This window comes from Anomaloglossus baeobatrachus, chromosome 4 (genome assembly GCF_048569485.1).
Source record: "Anomaloglossus baeobatrachus isolate aAnoBae1 chromosome 4, aAnoBae1.hap1, whole genome shotgun sequence".
NCBI lineage: Eukaryota > Metazoa > Chordata > Amphibia > Anura > Aromobatidae > Anomaloglossus > Anomaloglossus baeobatrachus.
The window spans coordinates 418,274,370-418,297,098 of record NC_134356.1 but is presented as its reverse complement, the minus strand read 5'-3'; the positions used below and the strand labels follow the sequence as shown (position 1 = coordinate 418,297,098).

General features: G+C 42.2%; 1 protein-coding gene across 5 annotated transcripts in view; it reads right to left on the bottom strand.

Annotated features, from left to right (window-relative positions):
• Positions 1-22,729, bottom strand: part of CCDC136 (coiled-coil domain containing 136) — a 106,281-nt gene that overhangs the window by 16,818 nt on the left and 66,734 nt on the right. For 2 of the 5 annotated variants that reach the window (XM_075345377.1, XM_075345379.1), the window contains exon 9: positions 15,013-15,121. In XM_075345377.1, coding sequence (XP_075201492.1) covers positions 15,023-15,121 — 99 coding nt within the window. In that variant the 3' untranslated portion in view covers positions 15,013-15,022. Of the gene's footprint in view, positions 1-13,989; positions 15,122-22,729 lie in introns of those variants that run through there. The other 3 variants (XM_075345380.1, XM_075345378.1, XM_075345381.1) reach the window with 3 other exon arrangements.

Genomic DNA, 22,729 nt, shown 5'->3' with positions numbered 1-22,729 from the left:
ATAAGGTCATAAAAGACCATTTGGAGTTGCATTTAAATATTGAAATATTTTTATTTTAATTTAATGTTCCTTGTTACTGGGGCTGGTATATTAGCCCCAGTTGCAGGGGAAAAATCAGCCTCCTAGCTGCATCACAGAGCTGTCCAGGTCTCTTATATGACCCAGCAACTCCTGCTCCTCTACACACCATGATCATATGGCTGCTGTCAATGGAGGTGGAAATTTCTTAACCATTTCCTACTACCGCATACACAGTTCTTCTATAGTGCTGTGTATGCAGCATTGGAGAAGGCATAGACGGTAATAAACTGTCTGTATACGCACTACAACTGTCTGAGACAGCTGGATACTCACTTCCACAGCTACATGAACGTCACTGCAGAGAAGGCGCGGCATCACCCATACATTTAAAGCACCACTTCACCATTTTTTTTATTTATTTCAACACTGGCATGGTGCTTTAAATGAAAGTCCCCTACCCCCTATCTTATACTCACCTGCCATCATGTTCATCTGTATTCAGCGTCGCTCCAGTTGATCTCCAGTGATTTTGGCCTTGCTCTGGCTCTCATAGAGTTGCATTGAGCACTTGGGCTGTAACTTCTGACTTCCGCCCAGTAAGAAATTATGAGCACGAGATGTAAAAGTATGAAAATGGTGGGGGGTAAGTATAATACAGGGTGCAGGGGATTTAGATTTAAAGCATTCCTTTAGTGTTGAAAAAAAAATAAAAAATGCTGGACTGGTGCTTTAAAGCTTAGAACCAATTAAGAATACCAATATTGATTTTTTTGCTTTTTTACTGTTTAATTTTTTTTTTTATTTTTAAATAAGAAGAAAATTTAACACAATGACAACCCCTCCCTACATGACCTATTAAAAAAAGATGTGCCTCTTAGGCTAATGCCACCTGCACAGGATCACCTGTTAATAACCTTAAAGAGCTTCAGTAAAGACCTGCTTCTGCTTTGGAGGATTCATTGCAAATGTGCCAACCAGTGTAAGGCCAAGTTCACACATCTGTGTTTCTCTATCCGGGCACGAACCCCTATGCACGGAACAGTCACACGTCTTCTTACCTGAACTCGTCAATCTCATAGGTATATAAGGTGGGGTGGTCCTGATTTTTGTTTTGTAAACCCTTGTAAAATGTGATTATGTCTATCATATTCTCTTCATGATACTCTTTATAGCTCTTTTAGAAATTTAACAACTTGAATGGATTTGAACTTAAAGGAAATCTGTCAGCAGGTAATCTGAATAAGCTAAAGACAAAGTTAGGATTCAGGGACGCCAGTTGTGTCACAGCGTGATCTGTTGTTTAGTTGCTATATTTGTTTAAACAGCAGGATCCTTATCATCGCTCAGATTACAAAGTCATTCGCAGGGCAGTCTTGCACGCCCCCCTCCTCTGTGTGACAACTCACTGTCAAGTCAATCTCTATTGAGAGCCTGGTGTGGGACCTCTCTCTCAGCTCTGCCAGATGGCTAAATCTAAAAATTCTGATTGTGTTAGAACGGCTGCACCCAGTAATCTAAGTGACACATTGTTGGATTCAGGATCTCTTTGCCTTCATTATGCTGCTTTCAGATGTTGTAGAAAAAACTGGTGACAAATTCTCTTTAAGGAGTTTTTTGTATCTTATGATCAATAAACCATAGCACTATGCACTTTTTAATTTATTGATAAACTAATTATAATCTTATAGTCAGGCTTCAAATGCACTTGCAGTTTGTAGTAGCTGGAATTCAGACTAACCAGGTGCACAACAGGACACTATTTTTCAGTTTAATTTGTCTGCAATGTAAAAAACATAATCCACTATCTTTTGGGGCTTTGTTTTCATTTTGTGTGCAGTAATGACCTGACAGTAAGGCTCCACAGGCAATTATGGTTATGGCGATACCAAAATTATAAGATTATGTTTTTATATTTTAGTAATAAAAAAAATAATTGGTTGTGTTGGGACATTTTCTGAGACCTGTACCTTTTTCATTTTTCCACTAATGGATATGGATGAAAGCTAGCTTTTTGCGCTTTGAGCGGTAGTTTTATTTACACCAGTTTGGGGTACATATGACATTTGGATCACTACTGATTGTATTATTTTAAGTGAGTGTAGGACCAAAAATTGGCAATCCTGTTATTTCAATGTTTTTTTCTTTTTCATATTTTAAGTACAAATTAAATAATTTTATATTTTGACTGATTAGACATTTACAAATTCGGCAATGCCAAATGTGTTTATTATTTAAAAAAAATAATTCCTTCTGTATATATGGAATTTCTATTTTTGCATTTTTGTTTTTTCCTCTCTTTTTATTTTTATTTTTCCATCCACACAGCTGCATAAGGGATTATTTTTTTTATTGAATGAGCTGCAATTTTAAATGGTACCATTCATGTTACCATTCGATGTAATGGAAAATAGGGAAAAAATTCCAAGACCGGAGATATTGCAATTCCACAAATATTTTGGGGGTTTATTTTTATTGTGCTCATTGTGCAGGAAAAATTACTGGCCAGTATGCTTCTTTAGGTCATTATGATTACGGCGATATTATAAATTTTTTTCCCATTTAAGCGGCAAAAAATTTGGAAATTGGTAAAAATAAAACTTGTTCCGTCATATTCAAAGACCCATAATGTTTTTATCTTTTAGTCGATGGAGCTGTATGAGGCTTGTTTTTTGCGTCCTCATCCGAAATTGTGGTTCTTCTTTATTTACCATTTGAAGTTTTCTGCTAATTAGATTTTGATGCACAAGGGCTGGACTGTACACTGGATCTTCCTCTCCCTGTCTGTGATTCTCTGGGCCCTCTACCTGCCTTCGGTCTTTTACTAACAGGTAAGAGGTCTGGTGGTAGGAGAATGGTGGTTCGGGTGATAAAATGAATTCACTTGGAGAACAAATGACAGCATCGAAAATGTACACTGGGTCTTCTCCTCCCTGTCTGTTTTTCTCTGGCCCCTCCACTTGCCTTCGGTCTTTGACTAAGGACAATGGTGGTTCGGGTGATAAAATCAATTCACTTGGAGAACAAAAGACAGCATCTAGAATGTACACTGGGTCTTCTCCTCCCTGTCTCTGATTCCCTGCCCTCCACATGCCTCCTTGGTTTTTAGAGGATATTTCAGAGGATGCATGTCACTGAAACAGCAGTCTGCAAAAGGCGCAGTGCCAGTGCTCTAACTGATGAAGAAAGGTGAATACACTGTGAATAGTTAATGACCTATTCACAGTTTACTCACCTTTTTTTCATTGGGTAGCACAACAACACACCGCTTTACAGATTGCCTTAACCAGCTCAGTCCCTGAATGGGTACATTCTGTGTACTGTAGTCTTCTGTTCTTCAGGTGAAGTGGGTTCATCACCCGAATGACCATTCTCCTACCACCATAGCGCCACTGCAACTTACTCTTCTATAACAGAAAAAGCAGTGACCTGTTATTCAAAGACTGGCGGATGGAGGCCGAGGGGCCAGTGAATCACAGACAGGGACTAGAGGACCCAGTGTACAGTTCTCCCCTGTACTCTGAAATCTAATTAGCATAAAACTTCAAATCGTGATTAAAAAAGAACGACAAAGTGGATCTTTTCACCAAAGGTAAAAATATAATCTGTATTACAGCGTCATTATAACCATGTCTTTACTTTACATTGCATAACTTGTGATTTCTCTTACTCGTTTTATCAGCTGCAGATGCAACTTGAATATATGTAAATTCATTATTCTTTATCAGAGCACATTGTGACTTATAAACTGTAGCTTTTAACATTATACATTAACTATTATATTGGGTAGTTTTAGTCATCGATACATTTTTTCACAAAATGTGCTCTTTTTGACAATTTCTATGAATTTCCAATTATGTGCATTGTAGAGACCCCATATTTCAAAGAAACAACATGCAGTCCTCCCAATTTTCAAAGGTGCGTACCAAAGGTATGATCTCATTATGAATGGTACTTATTATATGACTATGTTCTAATGGAAGCATTAGTGCAGAAATAAGGACTAATCAATACAATGGTAACATTAAACATCTAACTATTGGTATTGCATGCTGAGAAAATGAAATAGAGAAACACAGAATGGAAATGTTTATGTTTGGAGAGGCTCAATTATTTATAATTACTAGTTAAGATAAAGGTAAAATATCTTTACACCATAAAGAAAGACATGACATCACAAAGGGATCAAGCGCACATAGAACAGCCATATTTAAAGGCATATTTGCATGGGAGTATAACATTTTGTTAACGCTTTTGCCATATTTCTCAACATGGAGAATGGAGCTAGAGGTTAGCTGTGCTGCTACTGTCCAGTAAACTTGCTTTATAGATAAGCTACACAGTGTGAGCCAGAAACGTCTGTTCTGTTGATTGCAAAAAAAATTCTAAATGTCAGAAGTAGTGGAAGATATTGATTTTATGAAGCATTCATTTTGGGAGCCATTCTTATCAATGGAATTCAAATAGAAAGCTTGTACTAGAGTATTAAAGTGAACCTGTCAGGTGTAATATGCATCCAGAACCACAAGCAGTTCTGGGTGCATATTGCTAATCCCTGCCTAACTGTCCCTGTATACACTAGCATAGATAAAGAGATCCTTAGAAAAAGTATTTCTAAAAATCTTTTATCGTATGCTAATGAGCGAGGGGACTAGTCCCCTGGGCATTAGTTCTCCTGGCTAGTTGGCTCCATTAGCATGTTAGTATGCCCCTGTGGGAGTGCTATCATGCCAATGAATGTGCAGAGTCAGAGAATGATGTCACTCACTTCCCCGCCTTCGCCGCCTGACGCTGGATTTTGATCCCAGACTTCCGGCCATACACACTACTTTAGTTTGAAGCCAGGACGCGTACACCCGGCTTCATAGTGCGCATGACCCAAACTCCGGGGTCTTGTGTACTGAGCCGAAATCCCGTGTTGGACGGCGATGGCAGCGGAGAAGTGAGTGAGATCATCCTCTGATGCTGCGCATTCATTAGCATGTTAGCACGCCCACAGGGGCATACTAACATGCTAATGGAGCCGACTAGCCAGGGGAACTAACGCCCAGGGGACTAGTCGCCGCCCTCATTATTATACGATATAAGATCTTTAGAAATACTTTTTCTAAAGATCTCTTTATCTATACTAGTGTATACAGGCACGGTTAGGCAGGGATTAGCAATATACACGCAGAACTGATCGTGGTTCTGGGTGCATATTGGACCTGACAGGTTCACTTTAAAAAAATGTGCCCCAGTTCTAGTATCAATGTAAATGTATTTATAGATCACTTTTATTTAACTTTTTTTTATCTTTGAAAAACAGAATACAAACTAATTTTTTTTTAAAGAAGGAAATTTTAGTGACAATTTTGTAATAAATAAAATTTTTTCCTGAACTAAAAAACAGCACATTACATCCATAATACATAACCTGAAGAGATTTTTGCAAATAGGCAACTACGATCCACATCACTATAGCCAGGGTAAGACTTACATTAGATCAGGGGTGCAAAATTTGCAGCTCAGGGCTATCTTGTACCCTTCTGAGATGACCCTTAACTACAGACATTGCTAAAACTGTTAGCCCCTTTAAAATTGTTACAGAAAATTAAGTATTTCTCCCAGAAATATATTGCAATTATGCATGTTTTGTTATACACATGTTTATTTGTGTATTGGAACAACACGAAAAAAGAAAAATAATGGCAAATTGACATAATTTCACAGTCAATGCCAAAAATGAGCGGTTAAAATTGTTGGCATCTTCGACAACATTTGCTTGCACAACCTTTGGAATAAATAAGTGCAATCAATCACTAACTAGAACCATCAACAGCTTCTTACACCTCTCAACTGGAATTTTGGACCACTCCTGGGTAACTGCTTCAGGTTTCTCCTATTTGAATGGTGCCTTCCTTCAACAGCAATATTCAGATCTCTCCTCAGGTGTCCAATGGATTTAAATCCGGACTCATTGTTGGCCACTTCAGAACTCTCCAGCACTTTGTTTCCATCCATTTCTGGGTGCTTTTTGAAGCATGTTTGGGGGTCATTATCCTGCTGGACGCAAAACAAGCTTTCTGACACTGGACACTATATTGCACCTAAAATGATTTGGTAATCTTCAGATTGCATGGTTCATTGCATACACAAAAGGCACCCAGTGCCAGAGGCAGCAAAACAATTCCAAAAGATCTTCAAACTTCCACCATATTTGACTGTAGATACGATGTTCTTTTCTTTGTAGGCCTTCTTCCGTTTTCTGTAAACAGTATGCTTTGACTGAGCCATATCACTCACATGGGGATGAACAAACCAGGAAAGATGTAATACCTATAATCAACAGGTCTCTAATCAGACTAGAAGAAGCACTATATCTGACCCTGACTTGTTCCTGGGGCCCCCACTGAACGTCGGCTGACCCTGGGTGACCTTAACTGCAACCTCAACTATAAATAAAGTATAACACGAAACAACAAAAAACATAAATAAAGTGCACACAGGCAGAGGGGATACACGGGGCTAAGAACATGTAGTCATACAGGGAAGATGTAGGAAAATGGAAGAAACGAAAAAGATTTATGGAAAACACCAAAACCCCCGAAATCCTAAATGTTACAGAAACAGAAGTATACTGAGAAGGGAAACTCACAAACCACCCGCAGGAAAAAGCAAAACAGATTATACGGCAAGGTAACTTCATTCTTAACTGAAGAGCTAGAACTCCAAGCATCAATATATTCAGGAATACAGCCAGTATAAAGGCTTATGCATGGTGAGTATAAATAGCCCCTCCCAAGAAGATGTGATATTGTAAAAAAACGAGGAAGTGAAAACACGAGCATGGAAGTTAAACAAAAGTGAAACAAAAGATGAATCAGCATTTGGACAGAAACAAAACATGCTGGGGTCCAACAAAGAGGGAAACTAACCACACGCCAAGAGGCTTGAGCCCTGAAGTTCAGCCATAACACATAGAATTATGTACAAAAAAGCTTTATTTTGGTCTCATCTGTCCATAAGATGCCTTTTTGGCTTACACACGTACATTTTAACAAACTGCAATCTAGGATTTTTATCTCTAAGTATCATCATTGGCGTCCTCCTGTGTCTTCTCCATTGTGTTTCGTTCAAATCTTGATGGATAGCTCACGCTGACACTGATGCACCCTGAGCCTGCAGGACAGCTTGAATTTCTTTGGAACTTTATTGGACCTGCTTTGCAACTTTTTTCTGCCGTCCACATCAAGGGAGATTATCTACAGTGTCATGTATTGCAAACCTTATGATTATCTTGCACACGGTGGACAAAGGAACATCAAAATCTCTGGAGATGGACTTATAACCTTGAGATTGTTTATATTTTTCAACAATTTTGTTTCACAAGTCTTCAGATAGTTTTTTTCTCTTTTTGTTCTCCATGCTTAGTGTGGCACACTCAGACACACTGAAAACATTGAGTCAATTTCTTGTCTTTTTATCTGGTTTCAGGTGTGATTTTCATATTGCCCACACCTGTTACTTACCACAGATGAGTTTGAACAAGCATCACATGCTTGAAACAAATTTGTTTACCCACAATTTTGGAAAGGTGCCAATAATTTTGGCTGACCATTTTTGTGGTTTTGTGTGAAATTACGACATGTCCAATTTGCCATTTTTTTCTCCATTTTTTATTATGTTGTTCCAAAGCACACAAAGGAAATAAACACATTTAGAACAAATCATTTGTAATTGTAATAATTTTCTGGTAGAAATACTTCATTTTCTGGAATAATTTCAAGGGTTCAAACACTTTCAACCATGAGTGTATATAGCCACATCCATGCCTGACAGTGTCTGGTGGCTCCTCATTTTCCATGTTAGGAAGTAGAGGAGTCGCATAAAAATGTACAGATGGGGTCACTATTAATGGTGTAATGTGCAGCTATGTCTGTGACCAACTCTCCCTCTTGGAAAGGAGTAGGTTGAATAAAGAAGTAACCATATATAAGTCCTGACATAAATGTAAGGAGTGGGCAGACCCCTTACAAGGAGGTGCAGTTTCCCCCTGAAGATACCTCACTCTGGGGTAGTTACTGTTGATGTTATTAATAAACATGTTTTTACTGTGCAGTGGGGTTTCCCCTAGAGCCCGGGTGGGACGGCTGTCCCCATAGAAACAGGGCAGGAGAGAGGAGGAGCCGGCAGCTTAGAGAGAGAAGTGTGTGTGTGTTGAAGTCAGTTGATTCCAGGATGGGGGAGAAGGAACAGCCAGGGGCAGAGTGTGGAGCTGAGTGGGCAGAAAGAAAGAAAGAAAGAAGGGAAGAAGAGAAGAAGTGTCCTCAAGGGTGAAACAGAATTGGTGTGGGTCCAGTCTGTGTTAGCCGGAGTGGGAGCCTAGGTGAAGTGGAGTAGCCGGGCACATCCCCACTAGAGGAGACAACAAGGAAAGATTTCCCCGGACAGGAATTGTGACCGTGCGCTACAAAATCCGTGCATTGAGCTGTCTGTGAAACTCTGTGCAATAAAGATGTCGTCTGGTTTATCTGATCCCTGCCTGAAGAGACTTCCTGCGGCTGAAAGTATGCTCTTTTCCACCACACTCTGCCCCACAGAACAATCCCCTGTCCCAGTAGTGACGGCGGAGCCGGGGGTTGGCCTGAGAGAAAAGGGGGCCACGACTACAAGCCCCGAGGCACCCCCGGCACCCCGTTACATGTGGCGTAGTCAGCAGGATCCGGATTATATGCAAGGGGTCCCGATCCAAGAAGATGGAGACCAAGTGGTGCCTAGGGCACAGGATCCGGATTATTGGCGAAGGGTCCCGATCCCATGGTGGGAAGAAGAAGTGGTGCCTAAGGCGTTGGACCGGGCACAAGATGGCGGCAAGATGGCCGTCGTCTTCACGAGTACAGCGAGCGCGCGAAGAATTGGCGCCAAACGAAAGACCCTGAGTTGGCCGGTGAAGAAAAAGAAGTACAGAGTACGCCGTCCAAAGAGGGGAGGTGCTGGCCCTAAGATGTTACTGAAAACATGTGGAGAGGGTGGCAGTACAGAGAAAAAGAAGAGTCGCCTATGCTGGGTCGATTTAATGTGTGAGACTGGGGGTGGAGTGTATACAAGAGCGGGAAAGAAGGCCCGCCTCCACCTTCCCCAGCATCTCCACCGTCCCCGGCGCCATTACAGGAAGGTCTGCAAGAGATCGGATGGGAAGAGTGTCAGTACCGGAGACGTACACAGCAGAGACCCGTGCTGGCTGAGATTTCCCGGCCGAGAAACACGCTGGCGGTGTCGCCAGAAGTCATGACAGGACTGAGTGCTGACCCAAACAAGGGGACACCGGCGGTGTTAGCGATCCACCAGAGTATGGTCACACATCCGGTGATCGTCGTGGGTAGTCCCCGTCCGTCCCGTTCAGCGACCCCGTCACCCCCGTCGGGGGTTGAAGAGGCAAAACCGGAGACAGAGGCGCCAGAACCACCAGTCAACTACGAACCGTTCCGGAGGCTGCGCCGCTTGCCAGGTCAGTCCCTTTCCGATTATGTGAGGGCTCAGCGGGCCGAATGGCAGCGCGCTTACCATCCCGAGTGACCTGTAACGACCAGAGGTGATGGACATGTTCGTGTTGAAGACAAGTGTTGTTAAGGAGCCGGAAAAGTTCCACAGTTTGCAACCATGTTTAAGTTACCGAGCCCGGAAGGAGCCTGATGCTGGACTGAGCCAGGGGCTCCCTCCGTGATGTTAAGGAAGACTTTATTGTTTGTCCTCCTATCTACAAAGACCGGGAGTGCTGTGAAAGCCTCCGGGCAGAAGACCAGCAAAGACCGGGAGTGCCTGCTGAAGGCCTCCGGGCACACTGCCTACAAAGACCGGGAGCTCCCAGGAGGGTCTCCGGGCGCAGAACTTGGGCGCTCAGTGGTTGACTTTGTTTATGAAGGTTTTAAAGTTTTATCCAAAGTTTGCCTTGCTGCTAAATTGTGTTTTACAGGTTCGAGCCTTGCCGGGAGGCTTAGGCTTAAAGAGGGGAGGAATGTAAGGGGTGGGCAGACCCCTTACAAGGAGGTGCAGTTTCCCCCTGAAGATACCTCACTCTGGGGTAGTTACTGTTGATGTTATTAATAAACATGTTTTTACTGTGCAGTGGGGTTTCCCCTAGAGCCCGGGTGGGACGGCTGTCCCCATAGAAACAGGGCAGGAGAGAGGAGGAGCCGGCAGCTTAGAGAGAGAAGTGTGTGTGTGTTGAAGTCAGTTTATTCCAGGATGGGGGAGAAGGAACAGCCAGGGGCAGAGTGTGGAGCTGAGTGGGCAGAAAGAAAGAAAGAAAGAAGGGAAGAAGAGAAGAAGTGTCCTCAAGGGTGAAGCAGAATTGGTGTGGGTCCAGTCTGTGTTAGCCGGAGTGGGAGCCTAGGTGAAGTGGAGTAGCCGGGCACATCCCCACTAGAGGAGACAACAAGGAAAGATTTCCCCGGACAGGATTTGTGACCGTGTGCTACAAAATCCGTGCATTGAGCTGTCTGTGAAACTCTGTGCAATAAAGATGTTGTCTGGTTTATCTGATCCCTGCCTGAAGAGTCTTCCTGCGGCTGAAAGTATGCTCTTTTCCACCACACTCTGCCCCACAGAACAATCCCCTGTCCCAGTAGTGACGGCGGAGCCGGGGGTTGGCCTGAGAGAAAAGGGGGCCACGACTACAAGCCCCGAGGCACCCCCGGCACCCCGTTACATAATCATTGCAGTTTATTAGATAAGGAAATATTTGAGTATGTTATCGTCTCGTTTAAACTACAATGGAGAAAGCTGAATTCATCATCTCTACCTTTCTGGATATCAAATGGGAGAGAAGAGCATTTCTATCCTCCTGAAAATTGGGAGTCCTAAAAATGGAATCAGCGCATATTAGATACTTATATTGTGATCTTTATATTGTTGCATTGCAACCAATGTGATTGGTTATATCTGACAATGTGAACCTTGAACCAAAAAAGGCTGTGTGCCCCTGGATTAGATGGTGCTCTGTGTAGGCTTCTCCACCCTCTCTATACATTTATCACATAACTTCCTTCTCCATCTTGGCATTCTCTCCAGTTAGGTATCATATCTCTATCCAGGTATGTTCACCCCCATCCACTCCAGATATTACCTTCCACATCCAAGTATTACCCCTACCTCATGTGTTATCTACTCTATAGAGGCCAGTGTTATTTCCCAGGCGGAGTCTCTACACTCACCATATAGTACTTGTAGGATCTGTTAACAGCTCTTAAAAAAGGCAGTAACTGTTCCTGCTATTTACAACAAAAAAGAGCCTTAAGGTAACAAAGCACTGAAAATGTAAAGAAAGTGTAGACAAGGCAAATGGTGCCACCAGACAGAGAATAAAGGGTGGTTTACACGCTGCGACATCGCTAGCAATCTCGTTAGTGATGTGACACGCCAGATCACAGATGTGACCTGCTGAGATCGCACATAGGTCGTTTTTATAGCGTCGGTCACATGTGCGATCTCGGCAGATCGCATCTGCGATCTGGCGTGTCACTTCGCTAATGAGATCGCTAGCTATGTCGCAGCGTGTAAAGCAACCACATATGGGATGGAGATGATGTTTCAGTAGTAAGAAGAGAAACAGAGCAAGTAATGTATGGAGGTGTTGTGCAGCCTTTAGCCCTTATATTGGCAGCCCCTCACTGGGAAGGGATGACGGCGCTTGTGCAGCAAGTGCTTCTACAGCAGCTTAATATGGCTGAGATATCATATCTGTGCTGGCTCATTCATTACATTAAAGGGATATTTCCATCTCCAAGATCCTATCCCATTTTGTAGTAGGTGTAATAGCAAATACTAAGAATTAGAAATGTAGTATAGTTCTCCTAATATAGCCATGTACCTCATGTGCAGAGCATTGCAGCTTAGGTATCCATAGTTATGACCATGAGCAACTAACTAACTGTCACTATATGAGTGGTCATAACCATGGACGCATAAGCTGCAATGCTTATCAGGAGAGCTATGCTACATTTCTAATTGGAGGTATTTGCTAATAATATTATTATTATTATTTGGATCTTGGAGATGGGAATAACCCTTCAAGTGTTTTAATAAAGTTACATAGCGTTTATTTTGTATAAGTATGCCCCAGAAGAAGATGGCTCAGGCGAAACTCCAATTGAGCAGTGTTTTAAAGTTGGACACCATGTGTATTTACTGATAATTAGATACAATCTTTTTACATTTGTTTGTTGGTATAAATAAACCCTGTTACAAAGCCTTGTCGTACTTTAAGGCTTTATTCCATTATATTCAAGATGTCAGAACCCCATCAATGAAATACAGTTCACCAGTCAGAAGAATGTTATAGGACGTGAGGGACTTTGAGACATCCTTTTCTCAAACTTGAGACTCTTTTTTTTTTTGTTTTTTTTCCTGTTTAGAAACAGTTTTTACATGCCTTTAGTTTATTGACTGTTATTTGCATTAAATAGGCTTCATTTTTCAGAAAAAGAATAAATTGATTAGTTTTAAAAGAAGGTTCTTTCTTTATGGCCATTTAAGCTATAATGAAACTCATGAACGTTGATGCTAAAAATACTCAAATAGCCCGAGAAGACCATAGCACAATCTTCAGATTTATTAATATAACTGACAAGACAATTTTTTTCATCATGAAACATGCTTTTAGAAATTTAGTATTTTCGTACATAACGAGCCATTGGCACAAAGGGCTATTGACTATGTCATCTATGATAACATCAATATCTAGACTGTTTTTTTATCAGTTTAATTGTGCTTTAAATAAAAACAATAGTGGTTTTCTTTCACATTCATGGAATGTCTGAATGTTACACTATTCAGGCAGATCATACTGTATATATTTATTGTTATATCAGGGTTTTTGAAACCACACGAGGTCTCTATTTATCTACAAATCATGGACAAATCCATTTTTTTTATATTTTTTTTAAATACCATATTAATTTTATCTTTATAATATGTTATAAGAAACTTTGAATAGCGTATCTTTTGAACTCAAACGATGGTGCCACCGCATGGACACATCTATTCTCATGGGTCACATTTGAGCATTTACCAAAGAACAAGCTATTAAAAAGTGTAAAAAAAATAATAACATAATAGACACAACTGTATGTAACTGTTTAAATACCCAAACTTCATGAAGATAAGGCCCATTATTGTACTAAAAAGTGTTTCTTGATTTAATTTTAGATTGTGCTTTTATTGTGGCGACCCTAAAGCCTGCTTTACACGTTGCAATTTCGCATACGATATCGTATGCGATTGTACCCGCCCCATCATATGTGTGGCACGTTCAATTTGCACATACGATTAACCCCCGTCACACGTACTTACCCGTCCATACGACCTCGATGTGGGCGGCGAACATCCACTTCCTGGAGTGGGAGGGACGTTCGGTGTCACATCGACGTCACGCGGCAGCCGGCCAATAGAAGTGGAGGGGCGGAGCTGAGCGAGACGTAAACATCCCGCCCACCTCCTTCCTTCCGCATTGTGGGTCAGGAGCCGCAGGACGCAGGTAAGATCTGTTCATCATTCCCGGGGTGTCACACACTGCGATGTGCGCTACCCGGGTACGATGAACAACCTGATGTTCAATCCATGAGGAATGAACAATGTGCGTGCGATGAACATTTTACCGTTGTAAGATATATTGCAGCGTGTAAAGCGGGCTTAAGGCACACCTGTGTAACAATCATGCTTTTAATCAGCATCTTGGTATGCCACACCTGTGAGGTGGATGGATTATCTCGGCAAAGGAGAAGTGCTCACTAAGGCCGGTGTCACACTTGTGATTGCTTCGCGTTTATCTTGTGCGAGTTTCGCGGTGCATCACCCGGCACGGACTCACACTCTCCGGACAGGAGCGTCTCAGCTGCATAGAGATACATGCAACCGACCCGCTCCTGTGAGCAGAGTGTGAGTCTGTGCCGGATGATGTACCATGAAACTCGCGCAAGATACACGCGAGGCAATCGCAAGTGTGACACCGGCCTAACACAGATTTAGACAAATTTGTGAACAATATTTGAGAGAAAAAGGAGAACGCAGAAGACCGCAATTACTCATACCTACAATCAGGGTTCACAGCATTTTGGAGGAAGCGTGTTTTCACTGCATTCAAAACGCTGTATTGTACAGTACAAGCACAATGGATGGGATTTCTAGAAATCCCATGCCCACTGTGCGTGTGTTGACCGCAGCATAAAACTGACCTGTGGTGTGGCTTCCCGAGCCGCAACATGTCAATTCTTTGCTGCGGAGATGTAAGCGTTCTCCACAGGGGGAACACAGTGAGAGACAGCAACTGGCCGAGCCCGGATCGGAGTCACAGGCCGATGCGGTCTCCTGTGGAGGAGACTCACAGCCCCACAAGTCAGGACCCACCATGTCAAGGACTCAGTGGGTCCTGATTGTGTGCACATACCCTTAGATCATTGAGTTCTGCTCATGAAAAATGGGAGCAAATACAAAAGTGTTGTGTTTATATTTTTGTTCAGTGTACTTTATGGTGTGTTAACTTTAAACTGTATTGTTTGTTTTATGAACATATTTATGACATAGATTTCTATTGATTTAAACAAGATTTAGTAAATGTGGTATGGCAGCCTAAAATAATAGCAGTAAATTGCTATAAAATGTACATGGTTTATAAACCACAGGTTACAGAACTCTACAATGTATTACACAGATATTTTACTGAGCTCCATCTATGACCAATGAAACACTGACAATGAGACCAAATAAACATGATTATTTACTTATAGCCATACATTGTAAACAATTAAACCAGATATTGTACCTTATGATGTTTGACATTTTTTAATCCATACAATATAAATAATAAAATACAGGTGAATAAAGGTTCAAATGAAAAGGGAGACAAGAGTTTGAAGGACAGATGCGGCATCAGGCATGGAAGCAGAGGCAGCAAGATACTCCTAGCCGTGCAAAGCAAAGCATGCAGAGCACGAGGAGTTACATGGAAACCAGTACCTGATGTGCACTAGGACGTCTCAGCCCACCAGCACCAGAGCGTCCCCACTATAACAATAAGTCCTAGGAGGGGAAGGGAGAGAACAGGAGGGTCAGATCCACAGGGGGCCTGAGAGACGAAGAGGAGGGAGAAAAAGCAGGAAAGAAAAGTAAGAAAAAAAGTGATGAATGGTGAAATGTGGAAGAGAATCCAGGTCGTATTGAATGAGGTGATAGCAGACAAATGTAGCCAGGCAAAATAATAAAGGAAGGCATTTGATATGATCGTTTATTATTCGATAAAAGAATGTGGTTCCAAGTAGAAGAATGTAACCGAAATGTCAAACACAGTGGAATGGACAAACCGGTATGGATGGATGTCATACAAAGGAGTGATTGGAGGATGTCATACAAAGGAGTGATTGGAGGATGTCACACAAAGAAGTGATTGGAGGATGTCACACAAAGAAGTGATTGGAGGATGTCATACAAAGGAGTGATTGGAGGATGTCACACAAAGAAGTGATTGGAGGATGTCACACAAAGAAGTGATTGGAGGATGTCACACAAAGAAGTGATTAGTGGATGCCACACAAAGAAGTGATTGGAGGATGTCATACAAAGAAAGTGATTGGAGGATGTCACACAAAGAAAGTGATTAGAGGATGTCACACAAAGAAGTGATTGGAGGATGTCATACAAAGAAAGTGATTGGAGGATATCACATAAAGAAGTGATTGGAGGATGTCATACAAAGAAGTGATTGGAGGATGTCATACAAAGAAGTGATTGGAGGATGTCATACAAAGAAGTGATTGGTGGATGCCATACAAAGAAGTGATTGGTGGATGTCATACAAAGGAAGTGATTGGTGGATGCCATACAAAGAAGTGATTGGTGGATGCCATACAAAGAAGTGATTGGTGGATGTCATACAAAGGAAGTGATTGGTGGATGTCATACAAAGAAGCGATTGGTGGATGTCATACAAAGGAAGTGATCGGTGGATGTCATACAAAGGAAGAGATTGGTGTATGCCATACAAAGAAGTGATTGGTGGATGTCATACAAAGAAGTGATTGGTGGATGCCATACAAAGAAGTGATTGGTGGATGTCATACAAAGAAGTGATTGGTGGATGCCATACAAAGAAGTGATTGGTCCAGGCACAGACAATTAAATATCACAGGAAAATATTAATGTGAGCAGAGATTGATGTATTAACAAGTATTAAACATCATTTGTGTATAGCAAAAAAAAAAATAATGATGCCGGTATGAAAGTTATTGTTTGTACATAGAGTTTGTGAATTTTAGATGTAATAAAGGAAAGTTTCCAGATAAATCGCATTAATAAATGTTTGTAAATGGTAAATTCCACCAGGATATGGACAGATGGATCATTGGACAACGTGTGATAGTGGCATGAGACACATGAGAGTATAATATCCATGAAAAATTCAAGATAGCAGCGTAATGTAAAGTCAAGAGTGTAATAGAAGAAGACAGAATGAGTGATTATAGTAAAGAGATGGCCAAATAGGATGAAAGAAGAGAAAAGCGGAACAGAGAATGAGATGGGAAGAGAGAAAAAAACAGAGAGATGGAGAGAGAAAGAAAAATACATTGGTTACATAGGTGTCAGCAGAAAGAATAGTCTGCTCAGATTTATCATTCTAGCCAAAATAACACACAGAATTGACAATTGAATTGTTGGCTTTAGATGTCAAATAATAAGCAGCAGATAAAAGCATCAATGTAAATGAGATGTCGCATTATGATCTCTGGAAGGTCTGCAAAGCCACAAATTTAGCTTTCGGTGGTACTGGTACGGTGTCTTATTCAATCTTCCATAGTCCATAAAAATATTATATTAAAAATATTTTCACCTTACTTTTACCATCAATTAGTAAATACATCAGAACTTTATCAAATATGTTTGTTTTACTTGATTAGCCATTTTTGGAAAAGTAATAACAGTAAGTGCACCCATATTGTTACTGACTAAACACACTGACTAAAGGGCACTTTACACGCTGCGACATCGCTACCGATATATCGTCGGGGTCACGTCGTTACTGACGCACATCCGGCGCTGGTAGCGTCATCGCAGCGTGTAATACTAATGAGCGACGATCAACGATCGCAAAATCGTTCGAAAACGGTGATCGTTGACACGTCGCTCGTTTCCTTAATATCGCTGCTGCCACCGGTACGATGTTGTTTGTCGTTCCTGCGGCATCACACATCGCTATGTGTGATACCGCAGGAACGACGAACATCTCCTTACCTGCGTCCACCGGCAGTGAGGAAGGAAAGAGGTGGGTGGGTTGTTACGTCCCGCTCATCTCCGCCCCTCCGTTTCTATTGGCTGGCCGCTTAGTGACGCCACAGTGACGTCGCTATGATGCCGAACGCACCCCCCCTTGAGGGAAGGATTGTTCGGCGGTCACAGCGACGTCGCTGACAAGGTATGTGCGTGTGACGCTGCTGTAGCGATAATGTTCGCTACGGCAGTGATCACCACATATCGCTGGAACGACGGGGGCGGGTGCTATCGCTCGCGACGTCGCTAGCTATCTCTAGCGATGTCGCAACGTGTAAAGCACCCTTAAGGGTCCATTTGCATGAACCGAACATCGGCACTAAACCACTGCCGATCGGTAAACCATCACTGACCGGCAGTGGTTTAATAGCCTCTTTACACAGGCAGATGAAAGTAACGATGCTCACTGAGCAATATGTAATAACATAGGCTGCAATGGTTCTCAGCAGTGGGAGACCTGTTTACACCTCCATAAACAATGATGCTCAAGATCATGTCAGGTGATGATCGAGCACTTTCCTCGTTCCTTGTGTGATCGGCATTCTGTTTACACTGAAAGATTATCATGAAATGAGCATTTTTGTTAGCAGTAATCTTTCAGTGTAAATACCGTGTAAGTGAAAAATGACGTTTGGCAATAGTTTTCAAGAAACAATCGTATTTTTCACTTTATAAGATGTACATTTTTTTTCCCAAAATTGTGGGGAAAATAGAGGGGAGTCTTATACAGCGAAGCTAGCTTACCGGGGAGTGCTGCGGCGGTGGAGCGGAGTCACAGGACTTCCTGCAGCAGCGGCACCAGTAGAGCGATGCTGTCATTGGTGTGGGCCCGTAGCTTGGGTGTCACGGCATGAGGAGGGTGCCATGGATCTCCCGGCAAATGGCTGCGGAGGCAGCTGCCATGGATCCCCCAGCAAACAGCTGCGGAGGCGGGTGCTATGGATCTGCCGGCAAATGGCTGCGGAAGCGAGCGCCATAGATCTTAGAGCCAAGATCTCTATCTGCGCCTGTGCTGCCTCCGACACGATGGACTTCAGGAAGATATCTGCTGAGGCGGTGCAGATTGAGATTACAGAGAGCTGAGATCTCTATCTGAGCATGCGCCGCCTCCGCAGCCATTTTTCTGAAGTCCATGCCGCCATTTCTTTGAAGCTCGTACCGCCGACGTCTTCAGGATGTCCCCTGCCTCACCACCGGCAGCACACAGTGCACAGGCAGCAGTGCCCGCAGTACAGAGCAGCCACAGCATGGAGCAACACACAGCACGCAGCGCTACCAGCATCGCTCCTGCCTACTGTCACCATTCTCCACCCTTCTAACCCCGGTAAGCTACATTCATGGATGTCTTCTGTGCTTTACAGCGCCGCCGACATCTGGGACACTCACCGCAGCATTGCCCTGCTCCACGACCACCCCTACCTCCTGTGACCCCTGCTCAAACACTGCTGCTGCTCCCCCCAGTAAGACACCACTGGATTAGAAGACGGACCCCTTTTTTTCTTACCTTTTTTTTTTCTCTAAATTTGGGATGCGTCTTATAATCTAGTGCATCTTATAAAACGAAAAATATGGTAATTAAAAAGAAACAACCAATATGACTGCACTGCATGTAGTCCTTTTAGCAAAAATGTGCTTTCAACTGATGTAGTAGTAAGACCAGCAAATACTAAAGTGAATTTTCCAATAATAGACTTTTTTGCCCTAAAGCTTCCAATGGGTGAAAATAACAAACTGCTAATGAAGACAGCATGAGCTGCTGAGCTCAGTGATTGGCTGCAGCAGTGATTTGCACAGTATTCATGATGTCACTGCTACACCCTCTACACAATCACTTGCAGAAGCAATGAAGATCCATTTATGGAACAGGGGAATGTAAGAAAGGCTTAGTTTATCATTTTCACCAAGTGAGAGCATTTTATGGGAGAAAAAAATATTCATGGCAGACACCTTTAATCATTGGATACCAAAAGCAAAGATGAGGATTGACTGGATTTGCTTACCTGGTTAAAGGAAAAGAACTTACACAACTGATAATTCTATAGTCAGATACAACTTACACCAAAAAAACAGGACTAGTTCACAACAATGTGGAAAGAAAGGTAACTAACCACACCACAGACACACAAGATATTGAAACCGATCGAATAATTAACTATATATATATATATATATATATATATATATATATATATACAGTTAGGTCCAGAAATATTTGGACAGTGACACAATTTTCGCGAGTTGGGCTCTGCATGCCACCACATTGGATTTGAAATGAAACCTCTATAACAGAATTCAAGTGCAGATTGTAACGTTTAATTTGAAGGTTTGAACAAAAATATCTGATAGAAATTGTAGGAATTGTACACATTTCTTTACAAACACTCCACATTTTAGGAGGTCAAAAGTAATTGGACAAATAAACCAAACCCAAACAAAATATTTGTATTTTCAATATTTTGTTGCGAATCCTTTGGAGGCAATCACTGCCTTAAGTCTGGAACCCATGGACATCACCAAACGCTGGGTTTCCTCCTTCTTAATGCTTTGCCAGGCCTTTACAGCCGCAGCCTTCAGGTCTTGCTTGTTTGTGGGTCTTTCCGTCTTAAGTCTGGATTTGAGCAAGTGAAATGCATGCTCAATTGGGTTAAGATCTGGTGATTGACTTGGCCATTGCAGAATGTTCCACTTTTTTGCACTCATGAACTCCTGGGTAGCTTTGGCTGTATGCTTGGGGTCATTGTCCATCTGTACTATGAAGCGCCGTCCGATCAACTTTGCGGCATTTGGCTGAATCTGGGCTGAAAGTATATCCCGGTACACTTCAGAATTCATCCGGCTACTCTTGTCTGCTGTTATGTCATCAATAAACACAAGTGACCCAGTGCCATTGAAAGCCATGCATGCCCATGCCATCACGTTGTCTCCACCATGTTTTACAGAGGATGTGGTGTGCCTTGGATCATGTGCCGTTCCCTTTCTTCTCCAAACTTTTTTCTTCCCATCATTCTGGTACAGGTTGATCTTTGTCTCATCTGTCCATAGAATACTTTCCCAGAACTGAGCTGGCTTCATGAGGTGTTTTTCAGCAAATTTAACTCTGGCCTGTCTATTTTTGGAATTGATGAATGGTTTGCATCTAGATGTGAACCCTTTGTATTTACTTTCATGGAGTCTTCTCTTTACTGTTGACTTAGAGACAGATACACCTACTTCACTGAGAGTGTTCTGGACTTCAGTTGATGTTGTGAACGGGTTCTTCTTCACCAAAGAAAGTATGCGGCGATCATCCACCATCCAACATGTTTCTGAACATGTTTTTGTAAACAGCTAAAATAGCAAAACTTGTGTCACTGTCCAAATATTTCTGGCCCTGACTGTATATATATATATATATATATATATATATATATATATATATATATATATATATATATATATATATATATATATATATATATAAAACAAGGTAATTGTTTACTAAGGCATTTAAAGTATAAAACATGATTCAGAGAATAGAAAAGCAGACTGATAAGCACCAGAGAAAAAGTTGTTTTGATAGTCGTTAAAGGGATTGTCCACAACTGGACTATACTTTCTAAATAGCAGAAATAAAGAAATTGCATACTTACCTCTTGGAGTAGTGTCACTCCAGCAATCTTTGTCGTCAATGATTAAGCTATGTTTTGTTCTGTCTATATAACATTTTGAATAGTTGTGGCTCTGTGGTATCGTGCTTCATATACCAAGACGGCAGCCACGCAGGCCGTCAATAGGCCCCTGTCTGCCATCGACTCCTCGTGATCGTCTTGTTTTAATGCCACTGTCAGTGATTAACAACAGCATCTAAATGGTTTCACACTTGCGTTGTGTGGCATCAGTCCGTCACAATCAGTTGTGTGGCTGATGTAACATATGCGTTGCAGATAGTGGCACAACTGATGTGACTGATGCTGCAAAAAAAACGGATGGTATTCATTATTTTTCTTTTTTTACTGATTGGCTGGCCGATTAGCTGATTGCTCACAAAAGCCGGCCACCGGGCGATCAGCTGATTGCTCACAAAAGCCGGCCGGCTAGCTTTTGTGAGCAATCAGCTGATCGCCCGGCGACCGGCTTTTATGAGCGATCAGCTGATCAGTCGGCGGACGGCTTTTGTGAGCAATCAACTGATCATTTGGCCGCCGGCCTATCAGCTGATTGAACGCCGCCGGAGAGAGATTCCCCAGACATTGATTTTACACAAGCGCTGAGCAACAACGCAATTCATCACTAAAAAAACGTTGCATTTTGCGTTCTATCCAGTCGGCGCTCAGTCAAATAATGACTCAGCGTCGGCCGGCGGATGCAACGCAGACACAATAGTCACAATCTGTCGTCCATACAAGTCTATGGGAAACAGCGCAAGACGTTAACGGATTGCGCTGTTTTCCAAAGTGGCGGATTGTGACTAACGCAAGTGTGAAAGTAGCCTTACAGGTATACGTTACCTGTGTAACACAGCCAACATCTGCTTGCAATGCAGAAAGCTCAGCTCCTGAGGCTGCATCATACACCCGGCATCCAATCTATGACAAATAGTGTATATCACAGTCATTAAAGGGAATCGGTCAGGAGGTTTTCGCTATGTAAACTCAAGACAGCATGCTGCCTGTCTTGTCAAGGTCCAATCTGTTCTATATTTGATCAGTTTGTTTAAGCAGCAGAACTTATCAGTGCTCAGACTACAAAGTCGTGCAGGGCAGTCCGACACGCCCCCTGCTCTGACTGAAACCTCACTGTCAATGTACAATCACTATTGAGAGCCAGGTATGAGCGTGGGCAGTTATCTCAGCTCTGGTACATGGCTAAATCTAAAAATTCTGATTGTGTCAGAACAGCTGCACTCAGTAATCTAAGTGATACATCATTAGATTCAGGATCTCTGTGGCTACATCATGCTGCTCTCAGATGAGGTAGCAAAAACCTGCTGACAGATTCCTTTTAATGGTTTCTTTGGGTAAATGATATTAATGACTTATCTGTAGAATAGGTCATCAATATCAGATCTGTGGGGTACAGCCGGTACTGCAGATTAGGTCCTACCCTATTGAGTAGAAACTGATGGGCAGTACTTGGCAGCAGCCAGTATATATTGAAAGAAGCTTCTGTAGGGCTGCCAGGTGTCAGACCCACACCAATCCAATACTGATCACCTATCCTAAAGAGAGTCCATATATAATTTGAAAGGACAGCCCCTTCAAGTAAGTACACCAGCCTCATCAGGTCTAGGATACACATATATATATATATATATATATATATATATATATATATATATAATTGCCTTATTCTGTCTGTCTGTCTGTCTGTCTGTCATGCTCCAAAATTGTGTCCTTACGGTGACACAAAGCTGATTGGCCGCTGGGCTCGCCAT